Consider the following 18,241-nt stretch of genomic DNA (forward strand, 5'->3'; position numbering starts at 1 on the left):
TAGATGGATTAAGGAAATTCACAGAGCAAATACATCTCATGCTTATGCACATTCTGCAGTCCTCTCTGCTAGCTGGAGTGGGAGACCCAGGCTGGCTTTCTCAAACCCCCAAAACTAGCCTTAGCACCTCTGGTGTTTACCTCTGTCCCTGGACATTTTGTCGACATAAGGAATGCCAGCACAGGCTCCAAGTAGTGAGGTAGTTAGTTATTGGCTATATACACCCRAGAAGTGCTCTTAGGTTGCTTCTGCAAGAGAAGAGGTTTCTGCGGGGAAGCACGGGCATGCCACTCCAATAACGCCTCCGTGGGAGGGCTGCAGCAGGCAGATTTCAGCTTGCCTTTTCTGCTGTGAATGAGCTCAAAACAAGCAGGGCTGGAGCTTTCACGTGTGGCACGGTCTGTGCTCCTGCTGCTAGGGGAAGCTCAATTTAAATCTTGAGAAGAGGAAGTTGCTGCTTTGTGGAGGGAGGGGATTTCTCTCTGCAGAACAAGTGCTGAGGAAGCTTTTGATCTCCAGGCTGAGATTGCAAAGGATTACGAATTCTTGCCCAGTTTGTGCTTGGATTCTCACACTCATTTTCCAAGCAAGCCCCAAAGTGCCTCTCTTGCCTTCCCTTGGCCCTGGGATCTGCCTCTGCAGGTGCTCCGGGCCTGGCGGAGGCTCTTGGACGTCAGCAGATGTCAGCCCCTGTGAACCACAAGGCAAATGTGCAGGACAGTGTCCCGAGTGTTTGTAGATTAAGAGCTGTGCAGCTGTGAACACCGTGCCCAGAGCTGATCCCCTGCCTGCAGCCTGCCACGGGGAGCCAGGAGCTGGAGGCAGCGCGTGCCTGGGGGACCGGCGGGCAGAGATGCGCCCGGGCCCCAAGGCGGGCAGGAGGATGGCAGAGGGCCGCGGGCCGCTCCGAGGCGCGTCCAAGCAGATGGCGCTCCTGCTTCGCGCAAGCTCCGCTGTCGAGGCCGTCGGTTTCCTGAAACCGGATTCTCAACGTTGACAGAGCAGCCTCTGTCATCAGCGCCTGTAGCCATGGACCTGCGAGCAGAGCTGTTGAAATCCATCTGGTACGCCTTCACGGCCCTGGACGTGGAGAAGAGCGGCAAGGTGTCCAAATCTCAGCTCAAAGTGAGTACCGAGGGGGGCCGGCGGCACGCTGGGGGCTCGGGGCTCGGCGTGCCTCGGCTCTGCCTCGCCTCCGGGCTCGCAGGCGGGTTACGGGGGGCAGAGTGGCTCCAGTGATGCTTTGCAGCTGCTTCGCTTTCCACAGAGCAATTGGAAGAATTGCTAAATATTGAGAACAATAAGACCCTGCCATCTCCTCCACACTTAGGATTTTGTTTTAGTGAAGTTCTCTGTGTCTTAAAAAAGAAAAAAAAAAGAAAAAAAAAAAAAAAGAAGTGAAGAAGAAGTAGCAGAGAGTTAACATTCAAGTATATCTCATCAGTGGAGATCTTTGGGGAGAAATCTATTTTTCTGAGGTGTWTTTGCTCCCTAACACTTCCTTGTACCCAAGCAGCAGCCCTATCTTGGTTGTATTTTCTTGCTTGTCTGAGCACCCGCGTTTCTCCTTCCTGTTCAAGCAGTGGGTAGATAGGTAGAGGAAGACCGCTTTTAAAAATAAAACTCCGTGGCGGTCTGGCCCAGAAATACCATATTGCTTTTTAAAAAACACTGATTGCCCCTTTCCCCATCCCCTTTGGAAGCTTTGCAGCAGGCTCCCAAGTTCAGCACTTGTTAAAAATTCTCATGGCTTTTTAAAGCCTTTTGTCTGGGTCTCATCAAATCCACCAGGTTTTCTCCTCTGCTTCTACAGTAGTTACTAACCTTTTTCCTTTGAATTTTTTTTTTCTGCCCTGCTTAAAAGTCACATTCTTGTTCTTACGCTGGCTCCGGGGTTGGAAATGCTGCTTGGAGCAGGGGGTTTTGATGCAGAGAAAAAACCTGAGCTAGAAACATGCAAAACACGGTGAAACGTTGCGTCAGGAGGACCTGGCAGCAGCTTCGACTTTGGGAGAYGTGTTGTGAAAGAGGCGATGTAAGGAAACCTCTTTTCCTCTTTCTCGCTCTACCTTCGAGGGGTTCCCCTAGGAGAGCCCGCAGGGAAGGCACTCGGCTTTGGTGAGGTGAGGGGGAAGTGTTTCGTCCAAAAATGAGAGTTTTTTTCTGAATGGGTCTAGAGCAGCAGGAGCTGGGCAGAGGACCTCCAGCAAGGCTGAGCTCAGCCYGCGCCGGAGATGATGGCCCCGGAGCGGTGCCGTGGTGGGGGGGAACAGCTGGACAAATGCCCAAGCGTGTCGCTGGTGTGCGAAGRCACCTGCAGCATCGCTCTCCCTGGCAGAGCGGCCCTGCGCGGCCGCTGCGGCCGGGAGCAATCGCGTTGTGTTTGCTCAGCTCAGCTGGGATGGGACCCAGGTGCCGCTCAGTCAAGCATCTTCAGAGCCACAAAATAAGGGCTCAATTCACAATTTTTTAAGGCACTCAAAACTGTAGAAATAGCTGAAGGAATTAAAGAAAAGTAGGCCAGAGCTTAATTCTCTTTGCTAATTCCCAGAAACGGGTGCTGTGCTCTCCTGAGTTACCTCCCTGCCCCTAGGGTATGCGGGCACTTTTACCAGTTTGGCTTTGGGTCCTAAGCCCCATCCCAGGCTTGCTCTTGGCCCCAAACATGCAATCACGCTTTGAAAGCACTGGTGKTACGCACACAGCATCTGTCTTGCAAGATCTTTATCACTGCTGGTGATGCGGAGGCCGCAGAGACCCTAGTTTTAACAGCAGTTTCCTAGAGAGTCTGTGCAGGAGGGGAGGTGGAGCTGCAAACCCACCTCGTGCGYGGGGCCAAGGGGCACTGGGCTCCATCAGAGGTGCCGTGGAGGGAATCTCCACAGCGACGTTTTTTCCAGAGTGACATTTTAGAGCAGAAAGGAAATTTGCCCCTGGCTTTCCTCCCACGCTTTCAGCATTGAAATGGGAACGGCTGCTTGGAGGCGAGTCCGGGTCTGTGCGGGGGAGAGGCTCTTTGGCCTTACTGAGCCATGCGTGTACTGTGTTGGAAACACCAATGTGCGTTTKCTCTACGATGAGTCTCAGTTCTGGATAACTTTCCACCTGCCTCAGGGCAGGAGAGACCTCATTTCCATTGCCCCTTGGTGCAAAATTCATGAGAGGCCCAGATTTCCCCAGCCCACACAAGCCAGCACTGGGGTTTCTGCCTGTGAGTTCGACGCAGAAGAAAGTCAGTCTTGCAGGCGCATTGTTTGAGCAAGTAAGGAAATAAAGCAGTGGGCGCCATGTCCTCTGGAGACTTCTCCTGGCCGGGCTGCGTGGAGAGGGCGATGCGTGGCTGTGCTCTGCTCCCTGGGCCAGGCGTGTTGCTACAAGAAGGGTCGGGAACGAGGGTGGGAGAGCTGCTGCTGGCGCAAAGCACGTGCACCTACGGAAGCAAAGCGCAGTTGGCCCCACCAGCCAGGCGCTGGCTTTTGCTGGTAGATTCTAAGAAAGCTGACGGGAGCTGGGTGTTAAACTCCTCTGAACTCTTTTTCAGCTGGCTGCGTAAGTAAATTTAGCAGCATTTCAAAGCTCGATGGCACAGCTGTGGGAAGCTATTGGGTTCAGTAGTTTAGCTCTTTATATGTATATGCATATGCAAGTATGTAYATACGAGTGTAAGTATGCATCTGCACAGGAAGGAAGGACAGTCTTGTGGTTATGTACTAGGAGTCAAGAGACCTTGGGTATTTCTGTTCCCAGGATGGGCACRCACTACGCCTGGTTTTGGAGAAGCTGTCTACCTTCATGCTGCCCCATCCGCGCTTTAGAGGGAGAGCTATTTCCCATCTCCTTGGGGTGTCCGTGATGCAGGGCACGGCTCCCGCTTGCCGGGTGTGCGGAGAGCCACGTGTTCACCGCAGTCGTGCCGGAGCGCTGTCCCAGGGAAGCAGGCAGGTGCCGCGGGGCTGTCTCCTCTTGCACCATCTTGGGATTTTCCCTCTTGCAGCTCTGCTCTGGTCCCGTCCTGGTCAGCAGGAGCAGTTTGGCCTCCCGARCCTGCCGGCTATAGCAAAGCCCTGGCAGAGTGGGCAGAGGTGCTGCTGCAYGGGGGTAGGGCACAAGCAGCTCTGCGTTGCAGAGCAGGGGCCAGGCCAAGGGCTGAGCGGATTAAACGAACTCCCTGGAAGCTGCCCTTAGCTCTGGCGTCTCGGCCAGGCCCTGCCTCGGCAAGCCGGCTTGGTTGCRTGCCGTTTGGGATGGGGAACCCTGCTAGAACAACGCACAAACCCTTAATTTGGAGCAGTTCTGCTAGGGGTTGCTCACTCTTTTTACTTTTTTTTCCCACCCTGGCAGCTTTTACTTGGAAACGCAGAGCCTGCGGTGCCAGGCCCGAGGCGGTCCGGGAGGGGACGGGCACCCCGTGCGCGCTGGCGGGGCTGCCGGCTCGGGGAAGGCTGCTCTCACCAGCCACCTCTGCAGCTCTCTGGATTTAACCAAGGTCTCGGTGGACGGGGTTGGCTTCGCCGCGGCCGGTTTATGAACCGTCTCGGGGGGCGGAAAGGAGGCGCCTAGCTTGGCCCCAAAGCTCCCGTGCTCATCGAACGCGGCCCAGGCTGGGGGGTCCCAGTTTGGCCAGTGCCGGGAATGGTCTGAGCGCAGCTCGGCGTGGCRGTTTGTGACCTGCGGCGGGAGGCGGAAAGGGGACGCGGCAGGTGGGACAGCGAGGCAGAYGGGCAGAAAACGAGGCGAGCGGCTAAAGGGACGGCTCCGGCGCCTCCCAGGGCGGGCAGGAGGAAAGGGGCCGCCGTCCTCCGGCACCGTTACGTGCTTGGGCTGGCRTCAGCCGTGGGGCTCAGGGCGGCCGGGAGAAGGGACCTGAGCTGGGGGCAGAGCTGGGCCGGTGCCTGGAGGAAATCGGGGGGCGGCGGGCTGGACCCGGCGCCGCGGCRAGGTGGAAAAGCTGAGTCACGGACTGCTCTCGCCGGCAGCAGCGGCCGCCCCGGCAGCAGMGCACTCCCAACCCCCGGGGGTTTCTCCTCTCGGTTCCCTCTCCCCCGGGGTCTGTGGCAGCCCCGAGGCCCGYGATGGGCCCGGCCAGGCTCTCCCTTCCCGCCCTGCCCCTCTTCCTCTGCTCGGCGAGGCGCTGGGGCGAGACACGGCTGCCCGGCCCGCGGCGAGGCTTSGCCTCGCTCCCCGGCCTTCCCCGGGGTGAAGGCTCAGGGCCGGCTGTTTCTCCAGCTTGTTCCGTCCAGGGAGGCGTCGGGCTTTGGGGATGGCACGTGAGGCTGCAGGCAGCCAAGGGCAAGGGGAAAAAGGAGCCAAGGCGGCTGGAAAAATGGTGAATTTGGGACGCARCAAGTCCCGTTCTCATGGCGGTTAACAGTGGTGACGGTGGGGAACAGTTTGGACTACATCTCCCATGATGCATCGCGACGGCGTCCCGGCAGGGAGGCTGGCGGCTCTGCCCTATGCATCATGGGAGATGTAGTCCAGTGCCCATCCCCGGGAAACCGGGCGCCCCGGGGGTTTATCGGCCGGGCGGRGCCCCGCTGATGACGTCATCCCGGAGGACAAAAAAGTGAGCGAAAATCCGGCTGGGCAAGGAGGGTTTCGAGGTGCAGCAGGCAGTGTGGCCTGCGGTGGCCTTTCATAGGGGAAGGACGTTCCCAGACAGGTCGGGAGCCGCCCCGCGAGGCTGGCCACCTTCCCCTCCGACCCCTCCGAAACCTTTCCTGAGCTTCTTTTACTTTGTTTTGGACTTTTTTTTCCGTTTYGACGCCTTTCGATGACACAGCCGCACAAAGCAACTGCTGCTGGCTTGCAGCACGGCAGCAGATGCGGAGTACGGCGCGGTTACCTAGTTTTTCGAGCGATCCTTCAAGGCAGCTGCCGAGCAGCATGGATTGGGGCGACTCGTCACCCTTGCTAGATCAAAGCGCGTCTCGTTTGCTTTGTAATGTTTGGAACAGTCCCTTAAAAAAAAAATTAAAAAGAGAGTTCCTCATGTGCTAAGAAAGAAGAGAAATGAAAGTTGGGGRAAAAAAATCCTCAATTCTAAATGCCTTTGAGGCTGTTTCCGTCTGATTATCTAAAAATTTGTATTTAGGAATGCTCCCCGCCCTGCCGACCGCCCGAGGCCGAGCCCCGCGGCGACGCGGCTGCGTCAAGGGGACGCCGCGGTGGGCGGCGGGGAGCGGGGCGCCGCGCACGCGGTTTCGCCCTCGAAAGCCCTTCTCCTCTCCTCCTCGTGCTCCGCCAGGTGCTGTCGCACAACCTGTACACGGTGCTGCGCATCCCCCACGATCCCGTGGCCCTGGAAGAGCATTTCCGAGACGACGACGACGGGCCGGTGTCGAGCCAGGGCTACATGCCCTATCTCAACAAGTACATCCTGGACAAGGTGAGCGCGCCGGGCACGCTCTGCTCCCTCGTCCCGYGGCCACCCCGGCGCCCGGTGCGGAGCCGGGACGGACAGACGGGGAGAGGGGGCGAGTGCTCAGCTGTCTGCCAAAAAGAGAGAGAGAAAAACGTTTGCACCCGGGGCCTTTGCAAAGGCAAAGCCGCCCCTGCCGCTGCAGCGGGCCTGGCTTGCAGGCGCATCTGGGGCAGCATTTCCTGAAGGGCTCCGAGAGAGAAATCACCACCCGGGTGGAGGAAACCTAGCGGCCTGTCCCAGCCCTTTTTTTTTTTTCCCCTCCACCCCTGTTCGGATTTGAGCCGTGACCTCTCAGGCGTTTGGCAGAAAGCGGAGGAGACGGAGGAGGGTGGGGTGCTCGGGCCGGAGCGGAGGCCGGGGGCGCTGGGGGTGCCAAGGGGTGGGGAGTGGGTGGGTTTCTCTCTTTTTCCACGGCTCAAAGGCACTTTTGTTTTGCACAGCGAGGCTCTGCGGCTCGGCGCACGTTTCCTCCGGGCATGTGGGGAGAGGAAAAATGACTGACAGCTTTCTTCCACTGTGCGCTGTAAAGCAGGGGGGCCTGGCGCTGGGTGCAGTAACCCTTCCTTTGCCTGCTGCCTCCTAAAGGGCTGAGGCTGCTCGGATTGAACCGTGCCGCTCCGTCAGCCTGCGGAGCCCCGGTTTTGGTGTGTGCCAGGCAAGGGATTTTGGCGTGAGCCTCTGAGGCCAGGACGTGCCTCCGCCTTCAGCTCAGGACGTCGTCTTTCTTGCTAGAGGTTGTTATTCAGCCCAAGCAGCAGCAAGTGCAAAAGGAGCTGAGATTTCTCTGGGGGAGGCTCGAGTGCCTCTCTCCATGCAGATCCTGGCCTTGCCCCGAGGCAGCCTGGACTGCGTCAGCCCAGCGTCCAGCCTGCCCCTTCCAGTGCTGGCTCCTCACGATCGTGGCGGCTTCAGGGATCTGCTCTGCAGGGAGAGGGCAGAGCCTTCCCCTGCTCCTTCTGCCTTAGGAAGGCAGTTTGGAGAGCCTGAAACCCCACTGGAGATGCAAGAAGGCCTCCCAGCGTGGGGCCGTCGGGTATTTGTGCTGTGCCCAGGGTCAGCCCTGCCTGATCCTCCTGTTGAGTGGCCCACGGTTTGCAGTTTTTCAAGTGATTCTTCCCATGATGACCTTTAAACCCCCTTCTGCTTTCACCATGGCTAATAAAATGCCAGAGGCAGTTGGAGAGGGGAAGTGGTTTTTCCTAGTAAGTGAGGCTTTTAGTTTTTCCTGGTATCTAGGATCTATAGAATCACAGAATGGTCAAGGTTGGAAAGGACCTCTGGAGACCACCTAGTCCAGCCCCCTGCTCAGGCAGGGTCACCCAGAGCATGTTGCATAGGAATGCGTCCAGGCAGGTTTGGAATATCTCCAGAGAAGGAGACTCCGCAACCTCTCTGGGCAGCCTGTTCCAGTGCTCTATCACTCTCACAATGAAGAAGTTCTTCCTTGTATTCAGGCAGAACTTCCTGTGTTTCAGTTTGTGCCCGTTGTCTCTTGTCCAGTTGCTTAGCATCACTGAAAAGAGTCTGGTCCCATCCTCTTGACACCGTCCCTTAAAGTATTTGTAGACATTGATAAGATCCCCACTCAGTCTTCTCCAGGCTAAACAGGTCCAGCCCTCGCAGCCTTTCCTCATAAGAGAGATGCTCCTGTCCTCTGATCATCTTCATAGCCCTATGCTGGACTCTGTGCAGTAGTTCCATATCTCTCTTGTACTAGGAAGCCCAGAAATGGACACCATTGCATGGGGTTATTCCTCCCTAGGTGCAGGACACCGAAGCTGCTTCTCCAGCTCAGCCATTGCAGGCTGTGGTTGGCCTTCACTCTGCCTGCACGTGGCTCGTGTGGCTTGGTAGGACCCTCCTGGGCAAACGCTAGGACAGAGCAGCCAGACGTGGCCAAATGAGTTTGGTCCCTGCCACAGTTCACCCATGTTTCACAGAACTGAACTGACTCATCACTGAACTCACTGAAATTACACAGGAAGCCCAGCTCTGAAGGCTAGTCATATAGGTGGTCGCTTTTGGACGGGCAGCGAGGCCGAGGCGATGGAGGCTTCATTCCTGCCTCCATTGCTGCCTCTCTCTGGCACCGCTCTTCCCTTTGCAGGGCCTCGCTTCCTCTTTTTGCAAAGCCACGAAAGCCTTTGAGATGTGGACTTGGAGAGCCCACCAGAATGCTAAGTGTGCTTTGCTGTTTCCTGCTGCCTGCTGGCTCTTCAACGCCGTGGCAGGCCTGCCAAGGCTGCCTGAGAGAGGGCTGCGTCATCTTTGGCCGAGTCACAAGGCAGATGTTGTGCCGCGATGCCCAGGCGCTGCAGCAATCCCGCAGCGCTTTCTCTACCAGCCACCATGCCTTAGTCGCCTGTGCAAGGGGATCTGTGCTGAACGCCTACTAGCATAGGGGTTCAGTGCTCAGTTACACTCCGTAGCCATGTGCAAATCCCTTTCTGCTGTCCCACATATAAATCAGTTAGCGTTTCTGGCAGGGGCGGGAGATTTCCGATGAAAAGAGTTTTTGCCCTTCCTCCAGCGTTTCCCCTCAGAAGCTTTGTAATCATGTTAGCTGTATGTTCACCACGCTGGGTCTTGGCTACAGGTGGAGGAAGGTGCTTTTGTCAAAGAAAACTTTGATGAGCTCTGCTGGACCCTGACTGCGAAGAAGAATTATAAGCCTGACCGGAATGGGAACAGCATTGTGTCTCACCAAGATGCCTTCAAGCTCTGGTGTCTCTTCAACTTCCTCTCTGAAGACAAATACCCTCTTGTCATGGTGCCAGACGAGGTAGGAACTGTCTTCTCCTCCTACCTGCCTCACTCACAGCTCCGTTCCTGGCCTCCCTGGGCTCTGTATGCTGGCAAAGCTGATTTTGGGCTGAAATGTCCCATTATCRTTTCCTGACGTGTCTTTCCTAAGGCCGTTTCACCACATCCTGCTAGGCATGGTGCTTCTGGGTGTGACAGAAAAAGCAGCCCATGAGCAGGATGGGAGGAACAGGCCACCTGCCCTGGGCACCCCCAACTATGGCCACAGCCACCGCTTGTGCCCCAGGAAAGGGGAGTGACCTGGTGGCAGCTCCTAGGATCCTTCCAAAATGCTTAAGCCTCTCAGGATAGACTCCCTGGAGGATGGAGCATGGGCTGGTGCCAGAGTGCCTTTCTGTGGCTCCCAGCTGATGCCAGCAATGAAGCTTTTTTACCAGCTGTGAAATGAATGTGCTAGTTCTCAGATCCCTAACCAAGGAGCATCCACAGCTCAACTCCTTTCTCCCTGCTGTGGATGGTCCCTTGCCTGATGTCCGAGAATTACGGAGAGCATGGCGTTGGAGGGCTCTTTCTGATTTTAATGGGGGAGAAAGAGAAGACAGGGAGAAAGCTTTTAAATGTGCTGTTGCGATGGAGATGCTCCCCGTGCAATCGCTGCCAGCACAGCTGTGCGTGAGGCCAAAGGGGGGCTGTGTCTCTCAGCCATCATGAAGGCAGCAAAATTGGCTGTCCCTCTCCGTGCCCGCTGTCACCGTGTGCTCACTCCTTGCCCAGCATCCAGAGAGTTAAGGGTGAGGTGTCCAGGCCACTCCGCAAAGCCGCTCGCAGAAATCTCCAAATTCCACGCTGCATTTGGAGGGAGAGCTTTCTCATTTCTAGGGGGGCAGATTAAAACCCCATGGGAAGCTGGGCAGATCTGGGAAGGAGGGACATGCTCCAAAGCAACCTCCCTGCTCTTGCTGCACTCGCAAGGGACTGAGCTCAGCTGGGCAATCAGCTGCTATCTGCTTCTGCGCTATCTCCCCCCAAAGATCAGCAAAAAAAAGAGAGAGAGAGAGAGAGAGAGAAAGAAAAGAAAAAAAAAGAAGAAAAAGAAAGAAAAGGGGGCAAAAAAGAAAAAGAAACCCAGCGTTGCACAGATGTACAAGGGCAACCGCACTTCCTGTTCCCCGGGAGAGGTATTTCCTGTTCCCCAGACCATGACAAACTGAATCATCTTTTTGCTTACTAGGCTAGGCTTGAAAAAAAACAACCTGACATGAAAATTCTTTCCCTTCTCTGAGTTAGATGATGAGGAGGGGAAAATCCATCTGGGTGTGGGGACTTTGCTGGGTTTCACCTTCTCCCATGGCTCCCGGCAGAGTCACTCCCACCTCTTGGGTCCCAGATCTGCAGCTAGGCTGTGACAGCTGACAGCAGAACTTGAGCTGAAATATATCTTCATGACATCATGTTATTTTCAGCGATTGTAGCTCTTTTAAAGCAGATTATTTATTTATTTCCTAATGAGGTTCATCTCCTCTGTGGGGACCTTTGCCCCAGCTCCTCCCCTGCTCCTCCCCAGTGTTATCATGGCAACAGGTTACTATATCAGAGGGAAACCAAAGTGGTACTAAGGTCACAGCAATGGTCTGAGACACCTGCGTGGTGGATCAGGTTTGGAGGATAGCAGTATTGGTCTAGTCTCCCTAACGTACCCTACTTCTGAAGCGTTTCCAAAAACGCCTAAACCTTGTGGTCAAAAGAAAAAAGCTTCATGAGCACTAGCCCTGTGCCAACCTCCTGAGTCTGCATGCAGCCTGCAACAGCCCAAACATTACCATCGGCCATCGCAAGGGGCGATAATTCTGTGATAAGGGGTCATGCATCTCCAGACTGGAGGGATGTCACCCAGGGCCCTCCAAAATGCAYGTCACTGCTCCAAGTCAGTGGCTGAAGGGTGGGAAGGGCTCTCACTTCTCCCTGCGGCTGAGCTSCCTGTCCCCGCAGGTGGAGTACCTGCTGAAGAAGATCTGCACAGCCATGAATGTGGAGCTGAACTCCTGCGAGCTGGATGACTACCTCTCTCAGGAGCCACAGGGGCAGGGCGGCCTCACGGTCTGGCAGTTCCTGGACATGGTGAACTCTGGGCGGTTCCTGCGAGGCATCGAGCAGGAGGCCGTCAGCATGGCTGTGGAGGAGGTGTACCAGGAGGTCATCGAGGACGTGCTCAAACAGGCAAGGGGGGCCCTGTGTGCTGGGACACAGCCTGTTTCGCAAGGAGCTGGTCTCAGGTTTCCAGCTGGGTCAGAAAGGCTGTGACAGCCCCATGCAGCTGGTCCAGATGTGCTCCTGCCTCCACTAGTCCCTGCATGACAGTGGATCCTTCTCTGGGGAGGGGGAGTTTCTATTTTTCTTCTGCCTCTACACGGACACGGTTATGATACCATCACATGACACCCCTCCTACCACCTTTGGTGATCCCTGGGTCTCTTGGATGCAGGGCTACCTCTGGAAGAAGGGCCATCTGAGGAGGAACTGGTCAGAGCGGTGGTTCACACTGAAGCCCARTGTCCTGTCTTACTACATGAGTGAGGATCGGAAGGAGAAGAAGGGGAGCATCGCATTAGACAAGCACTGCTGCGTGGAGGTAGAACCCCGCACATGGCTCGGGGGGTTGTTGGGCAGCTGGGATAATGCTTCCTGCTCAGCACCCGTGCAGCAAGACCTAGCATAGCTGAGACAGAGGCTAATGGACCCTGGGAAGGAGGACCAGAAAATACACTGCAGCGGTTTCATATCCRTGAGCATGGGAGATTGAATCCTATAACCCAAGTTGGAAAAGCACCCTCAGGGAGCTAGAGAAAGACCAGCAGAAACAGATATTTCTCCTGCTGCAAGAAGCCCAGAGGTCACAAGTAGTGGATTATGTGGCATGAGTTTGCTAGTTTTCAGGTCTGTACACAGCAGACATAAGAACAATTTGGGGGTGAGAGAGTGGATCTGAGGATTTATTTTGATCCTCATCCCTTGGTTGCTCCCTTTTCCCAGGCAGCCTGGGGTATTATCGTTCCCTCTCCTCTCCCCACAGGTGCTGCCTGACCGCGATGGGAAGAGGTGCATGTTCTGCGTGAAGACATCCTCCCGCACGTATGAGATGAGTGCCTCTGACACCCGGCAGCGCCAGGAGTGGACACTAGGTCCGTGCCCCCACGCTGGCTCTATGCCCCCTGCCTGGCATGACCATGCTGTGCTCGCCATGGCCGGGGAGGCAGTCTGGTTGACCGTCCTTCCTTCCCTCCCCAGCCATCCAGACAGCCATCCGGCTGCAGGCCGAGGGCAAGAAATCCCTGCACAAAGACCTCAAGCAGAAGCGGCGGGAGCAGCGGGAGCAACGGGAGCAGCGCAAGGCAGCCAAGGAGGAGGAGACGAAGCGGCTCAAGCAGCTCCAGGAGGAGAAGGAGAGGAAGCTGCAGGAACTGGAGCTGCTCAAGGAGGCCCAGCGGCAGGCAGAGCTGCTCTTGCAGGAGGAGGAGCAGCGGCGGAGGCAGCAGCACGAGCAGATGCAGAGGACACTGGAGATCCAGCTGCGGGAGGCCGAGCAGGTGAGTGCCCTGCCATGGGGGCAGCATCCCTCGTGAGATAGCCAGTCCCTTCCCTTGCTCACATTGGATTGGAAGATTTGGAGGATCAGTGTGCCTTTAGGAGCACACCCTCCTCTTGCAGTAATGCTGCTGCCACATGCATGAGATACCCAAAGAGCAGGATAGGAGGACCACTTGCTTTGGCGTCTGTGAAGCTGGGGGCAGGTGAGAAGCGAGTGCTGGGACTGTGCTGGTCAGGGAGCCCATTTCTGTCCCTGCAGCCAATGCTGYTGAGCATCTCAGCTCTCTCCAAGTGATGGGCAATGGGGCTGGCTCCCAAGGAAGCGGTGGCTCCCTGAGCAGTGGCAAGGCCTTGCTCTGGAGCTACCTCTATAGGCTCTTCATGGTGTGGGAGACATCTGGTCCCATCCACCGAGGGGTACAGGGGCAAAAGGGCTCCATGCTGTTGCTGGGGCACTGGGCATGGTGGCAGTCAGTGTGCCCAGCCACCCACACTGACAACTSCTCTTCCTGCCACAGGCTCGTGCCTCCATGCAGGCAGAGATGGTCCTGAAGGAGGCAGAGGCAGAACGTCAGCGCAAGCGCATCATAGAGCTAGAGGAAATGCAGGGGCGTCTCCAGGAGGCCCTGCAACAGGAGGTGAAAGCGCGACAGGACGAAGAGTCTGTGAGATACGCACAAGCCAGGTAGGACCAGTGCATCCCAGCCATTCTTCAATCAGCATCAGTCCTGTGGAAATGACTGGGTGTGGGGTCACTGTAGGGTCATCAAATGCAGCCTCAGTGCAATGTGACTGCCCTCGCCTGCTCCCCAGGGCTCCAGTCTGCCCTGCTGCCATTGGGGCTCCAGACAGAGGCTGATAAGCTCACTGCAGTCCAAGCAGGCCAGCTGCCAGCATAGCCCAGAGTGCACCCAGCTCTGGCAGCAACATTGTGTTTTGCAAGCACACTGGTGGGTGATGAACTGGGAGGAGGATGTAATCACTTCTTGTGCTTTCACAACAGGCTACTAGCTGAGGAAGAGGAGAAGTTGAAACAGCTGATGAAGCTGAAGGAAGAGCAAGAGGAATACATCATCAAAACTCAGATAGAGAAGCAAGTCCTCAAGCAGGAGATGGAGAACAAGAACAAGTGTCTGGAAGAGGCCCAGAAGCAGCTGGAAGAAGTGAGAGTGAACAGGCAGCGAGTGGACCAAGACGTCATGGTGAGCATTACATTAGCACCATGTTCCTTCATGCTGTGAGCCTCAGGGGTCTTCCCAGCTCTCCCTGGAGTCTTCTCCATGCTAGAGAAAACCCAGGAGCTCTGGAAATCATTCTCTGTGCCAGGCACAGAGCCTGTTCTCAGGTACCCTGGTGTAGCCAAGCTGGATTTAGAGCATTATATTAGCTGCAGCAGGGAAAGCAGCCCAGAGGTTTGTCTAGAAAGAGCAATCAGCCTCAGCAGATGCATCCCTCACACTTGAGGGTCAGCATGCAACGCTGGCTGAGCCGTGCCTGGCTCAGCATTGCACCACATAGAGCTTGCAGCTCCCAGGGAAGCAGAGAGGAGGCTGAGGTGCTTTCACCCCCCTTTCGCTGTGTTGGCAGATGTATTGTGAGAACTCTGCTGACAGGGCTGCCTGTGGGGCTGAATCTGGGGGCAGGCAGAGAGGCCACCAAGATGGCATTCCCTTGTCATGTGACTCTGAGTTTTTATAAGTCGTGTCATGCATATGCATGGGGTGATTCTGTGGCTGAAGTGAGACAAGTATGTCCTGCCCCAGGCAGACAGCACTGCTGTCTTTACAGAGGGCACCAATAACAACGCTGGGCGTATCATAGAATCAGTAAGGTTGGAAGGGACCTCTGGAGATCATCTAGTCCAACCTCCCTGCTCAGCAGGGTCACCTAGAGTATGTTAGACAGGGTTGCATCCAGGCGGGCCTTGAGTGTACAGAGGGGAGGACTTGAGCAGGAAAAAGCAAGGTAGGAGGAGATGGATTAGAAGGCCAAAGGGAGAGTRAGCTCAGTTTCCATCCTAGAGGAAGCCTCAAATCCAGGCTTATTCAGGGAAGGGAAATTCCTGCCAGTGGTCCTGGGCCCGTGGCTGTAGGGTGACTGATTCACCCCTCTTTTCTGGCTCATTCCAGGCAGCCCAGCGGAAGCTGCGACAAGCCAGCACCAACGTCAAGCACTGGAACGTCCAGATGAATCGACTGATGCATCCTATTGAGCCAGGAGGTAAGAAACTGGGCCAAGTCGTCACGCCTCCCTTCTGCCACTATTGAATGAGGTTCTGTTGGGACACACATCTCACTGCTGCTGCCAAGTCTCCTGACTATTCCTCTCTCTGGGGGGTGGTGGGAGGTGGCCAGGGGGCTGGAAGGACCCATCTGTCAGCAAGTACACTAATAACTCTGATGATGAGACCCTGTGCCCCATAGCKGAAGGATCTCAAGTGCAGTTTCCAAGTCAAATCTCAAGCAGCGTGATGTTGTTTGTCCTCACTTCATGCTGCAAACTGCTACCACAGTTTGTGTGACCACTGCTGTGCTCAAACCTCTCTGCCTGTACACTCACACCTCCCTAAACCTGACAATATTCCCTCCTGCCTGCAGAGTATTTGGCAAAGACTTAAAATGTTGTTGAGGCTCATGGCTGCACYGCCACTGTCTTTTCACCCTAGGAAAATAATAATCCATTTCTGTTTGTCCCCAGACAAGCGTACAAATGTGAGTGGAGGAGGCTTCGCTGGCTACCAACCCCTCCTTTCCCGGAGGGATTCTTCCCTCAAACTCAAGCAGAAAGTGGAGGATAAAGGCAGCAACCCTGCGAGGGATGAGAGCAAGGAAAATGTGAGCAATGGTGGGAACAGCAGCCTGTCGCAGCCTCCACGTGCAGACATCACGACCACGGAGCCTTCCAATTAGCCCAACAGCATGGCAAAGTCCAGGGGTAACCTGTGGGCCCAGCATGTCCCTGCGAGCCAAAACAGTCAATCTGGCCATTTCTGGAGGGAGACAAATGCTGTGTGGCATCACCTGCCCCAGAGCCCAGCACAGAGCCTATAGGCAACTACATATAAGGCATCCAGGCGGAGATACTTCAATTTTCATCAGTCAAGGGCTGCAGCCACAACTTGCCAGGAGGTTTAGAGATATGTCCAATGTGGGAAGAAGGCAATRGGGCTGTTTCCTCCAGACTGCTCAGGTGTGCCCTCTGGAGACAACTCCCCACAGGCTGGACGCTGRTTTTGACTCTGCAGGCCTTGCCTAGAGAAGCCACTGGTGGCTCTGCATCACAAGGTCCAGGACTGCAATTTCCCCTCAGTTGCTATTGGCAATGCCCACTGCCTCATCTGCTGTGCTCCTGACCRTGTGAGCCCTGCGAAGATGGCATCCAGGGCAGCCTTTACAGACTGAGCAGTGCCCAGACTGAGCAGTGCCTTCTGGCTGCCAACCTCAGAAAGACTGTGTTAGCCTGGGCCTTGTGTGCCTTCAGCCATGACCAGGAAGGCCAGGGAGTCTTTAACTAACATATGCATTCCCTTAAGGTGGTTGTTAGTCACTGGAGTCATGCAGATGTTAGCAGAAACCAACAAACAATAAAAGCTTTTAGAACTCTTGGCCTGTAGACCTCCTTCCTTGCAGGTCCATGGCCCTGCAGACACYGACTTTCCTCCTCTGCAATCCAGGGTCTTGATTCCCACTGTAGAATAGAGCCTATTAAAAGAAAACAGACACCATCGATAGAAAGAAGCCCCAGTGGATTTTGATTTGGTCCCTGGAGGGCTGAGAGGGACATAGACGCTGGTGAACTTGACCATGGATGCTGAATTCCCTCTGTGTGTCAGGGCAGGCAATGGGAAAGTGCCTGGATCCAGATAAAAACAGGATTAGAAGGAAGCTGAGCTACTCTTTACATTCCCTCAGAAGTTTAGGTACCCTTGGATGTAGGGGATATTTGTGGCCTAGGTGAATAGATYATTTAGGCCCCAAACCTGCTCAGTGGATTTTGGCTTAAATCAGAGCCAATCCCATTGAGGTTGTGTGGGCTTTAATGTTTCTGAATAACAAATTCATAGCACTGCCTTCCCTCCAGGGGACTCAAGAACTCTGGGCGAGTCAACACCTCCCCGCAATTAAGTGCTTGTATAGGAAGGTAACTGTTGTTTGGACTTAGTTTAGGTTCTCACCCTTGGTCTCCAGGACTCCCTGTTTCAGGAGTCCTGTTTCAGGGTCTGGTCCAAAGTCCACAGAAGGCGATAAAAAAGATTCCCAGAGGCGGCTGGATTGGCTCCATCCGATCCAGGAGCAGGTGGATGTGTCAGCTCTCTTTAGTAACATTGGCCTGCCTGTCTCCTTCAGTTAATTTGCTCCCTGAAAGACTAAGAACAAAAGCCAAGTCTTCTGGCAAAGTTCCCTGCACAAAAAGCGCCAACATCGTGGTTATTTTGTTCAAACACCTCTGTTTAAATATRGGCCTATTCGCCTGTGACTTTGGACTCTTTATTGCACTGGGCGCAGAGCCCCCATTCGTATAAGGTCTCCTCTGAAAGCAGGCACTGGTAGCAAGCCCTRCACCAGACCTAGGTTCACAATTGCTTCTGCCCATGCTGATTAACTCTGCAGTTCGTTAGGGAGATTATAATCTATTTCCTTCTTGTGTGGCTTTGAGCATTTGCTCAGAGTTCTCCTCCCCCTCCCCACCCAGTTTTTACAGTGTTCCTTTCTTAAAATGATTTTTAATTGTGCCTGGCTGCGAGAGGGGCCGTTTCTGTGGGTCTGTGTGGCTGCTCGCAGACAAAGCGGCTCTGTGTGTCCGCAAGGGCGCCTGGGCGGCCCCGCGCCCCGCTCCCGCGCAGCATCGCCAACGCAACGTGAAAGCACGGGTGGCTGCACCCCTGGCAGCGACAGCTCCAGTGGGCCCCAGCCCTGCCAGCAAGGGGCTGCAGATCGCAGCCAGCAGTGGAGATCSAACTCATCACGTCTCCTCCTCTTCTTCCCCAGTGCAATGCAGTCACTGGGGGCTGTGGAGGATTGTAAAGGACCAGGATGTGGCAGAGCAGTCCTGAGCAGCAGTGCCTGGGCCCTGTAACCCCACACAGCCCCTACACAGACTCGAGGTCCCTGCCTGGCCCTGTGGTGAGTGATATTGCCCCATCCCAGCTGTTCTGCTTGGATAGAGGTTCCCCCACTCTGGGCATATTTTCTGGTGGAGCAAGACCCTCCAAGCTATAATGTACTAAATACTACAGTGTTTCCTTGCATTGAGGCCTGTGGGGGGTCTTTGTATAAACCTCTGCAGCCTCCCAGGTGACCCTGGCAAAGCAGCTCATTGATCTGTGAAATCCTCAGCCAGAGGTAGAAACAGGGAGGATGCTGAATGCTGGTCTAAACTGGGGAGGAAATGGGCTGGGTGGAAATGCGCTGATGGGAGAGAGCAACCTCCTTTGTCAGTTCATTAGCTCAATCTCTTCCCTGATCAGGC

General features: G+C 55.3%; 1 protein-coding gene across 1 annotated transcript; it reads left to right on the forward strand.

The window, feature by feature from the left end:
- The first annotated feature begins 901 nt into the window (after positions 1 to 901).
- DEF6 (DEF6 guanine nucleotide exchange factor) lies at positions 902 to 16,364 on the forward strand. The gene is made up of 11 exons (XM_085302228.1): positions 902 to 1,125; positions 6,248 to 6,388; positions 9,021 to 9,206; positions 11,177 to 11,404; positions 11,670 to 11,816; positions 12,258 to 12,366; positions 12,473 to 12,771; positions 13,291 to 13,457; positions 13,776 to 13,974; positions 14,902 to 14,992; positions 15,470 to 16,364. Exons 1-11 carry the CDS (start codon positions 1,030 to 1,032, stop codon positions 15,679 to 15,681), a joined length of 1,875 nt encoding a protein of 624 aa, XP_085158354.1. The 5' UTR covers positions 902 to 1,029; the 3' UTR covers positions 15,682 to 16,364.
- The last annotated feature ends 1,877 nt before the right edge of the window (positions 16,365 to 18,241 follow it).

This window comes from Rhea americana, unplaced genomic scaffold, assembly GCF_003343005.1.
Source record: "Rhea americana isolate MKP2758 unplaced genomic scaffold, rheAme1 scaffold_189, whole genome shotgun sequence".
NCBI classification, from domain to species: Eukaryota; Metazoa; Chordata; class Aves; order Rheiformes; family Rheidae; genus Rhea; species Rhea americana.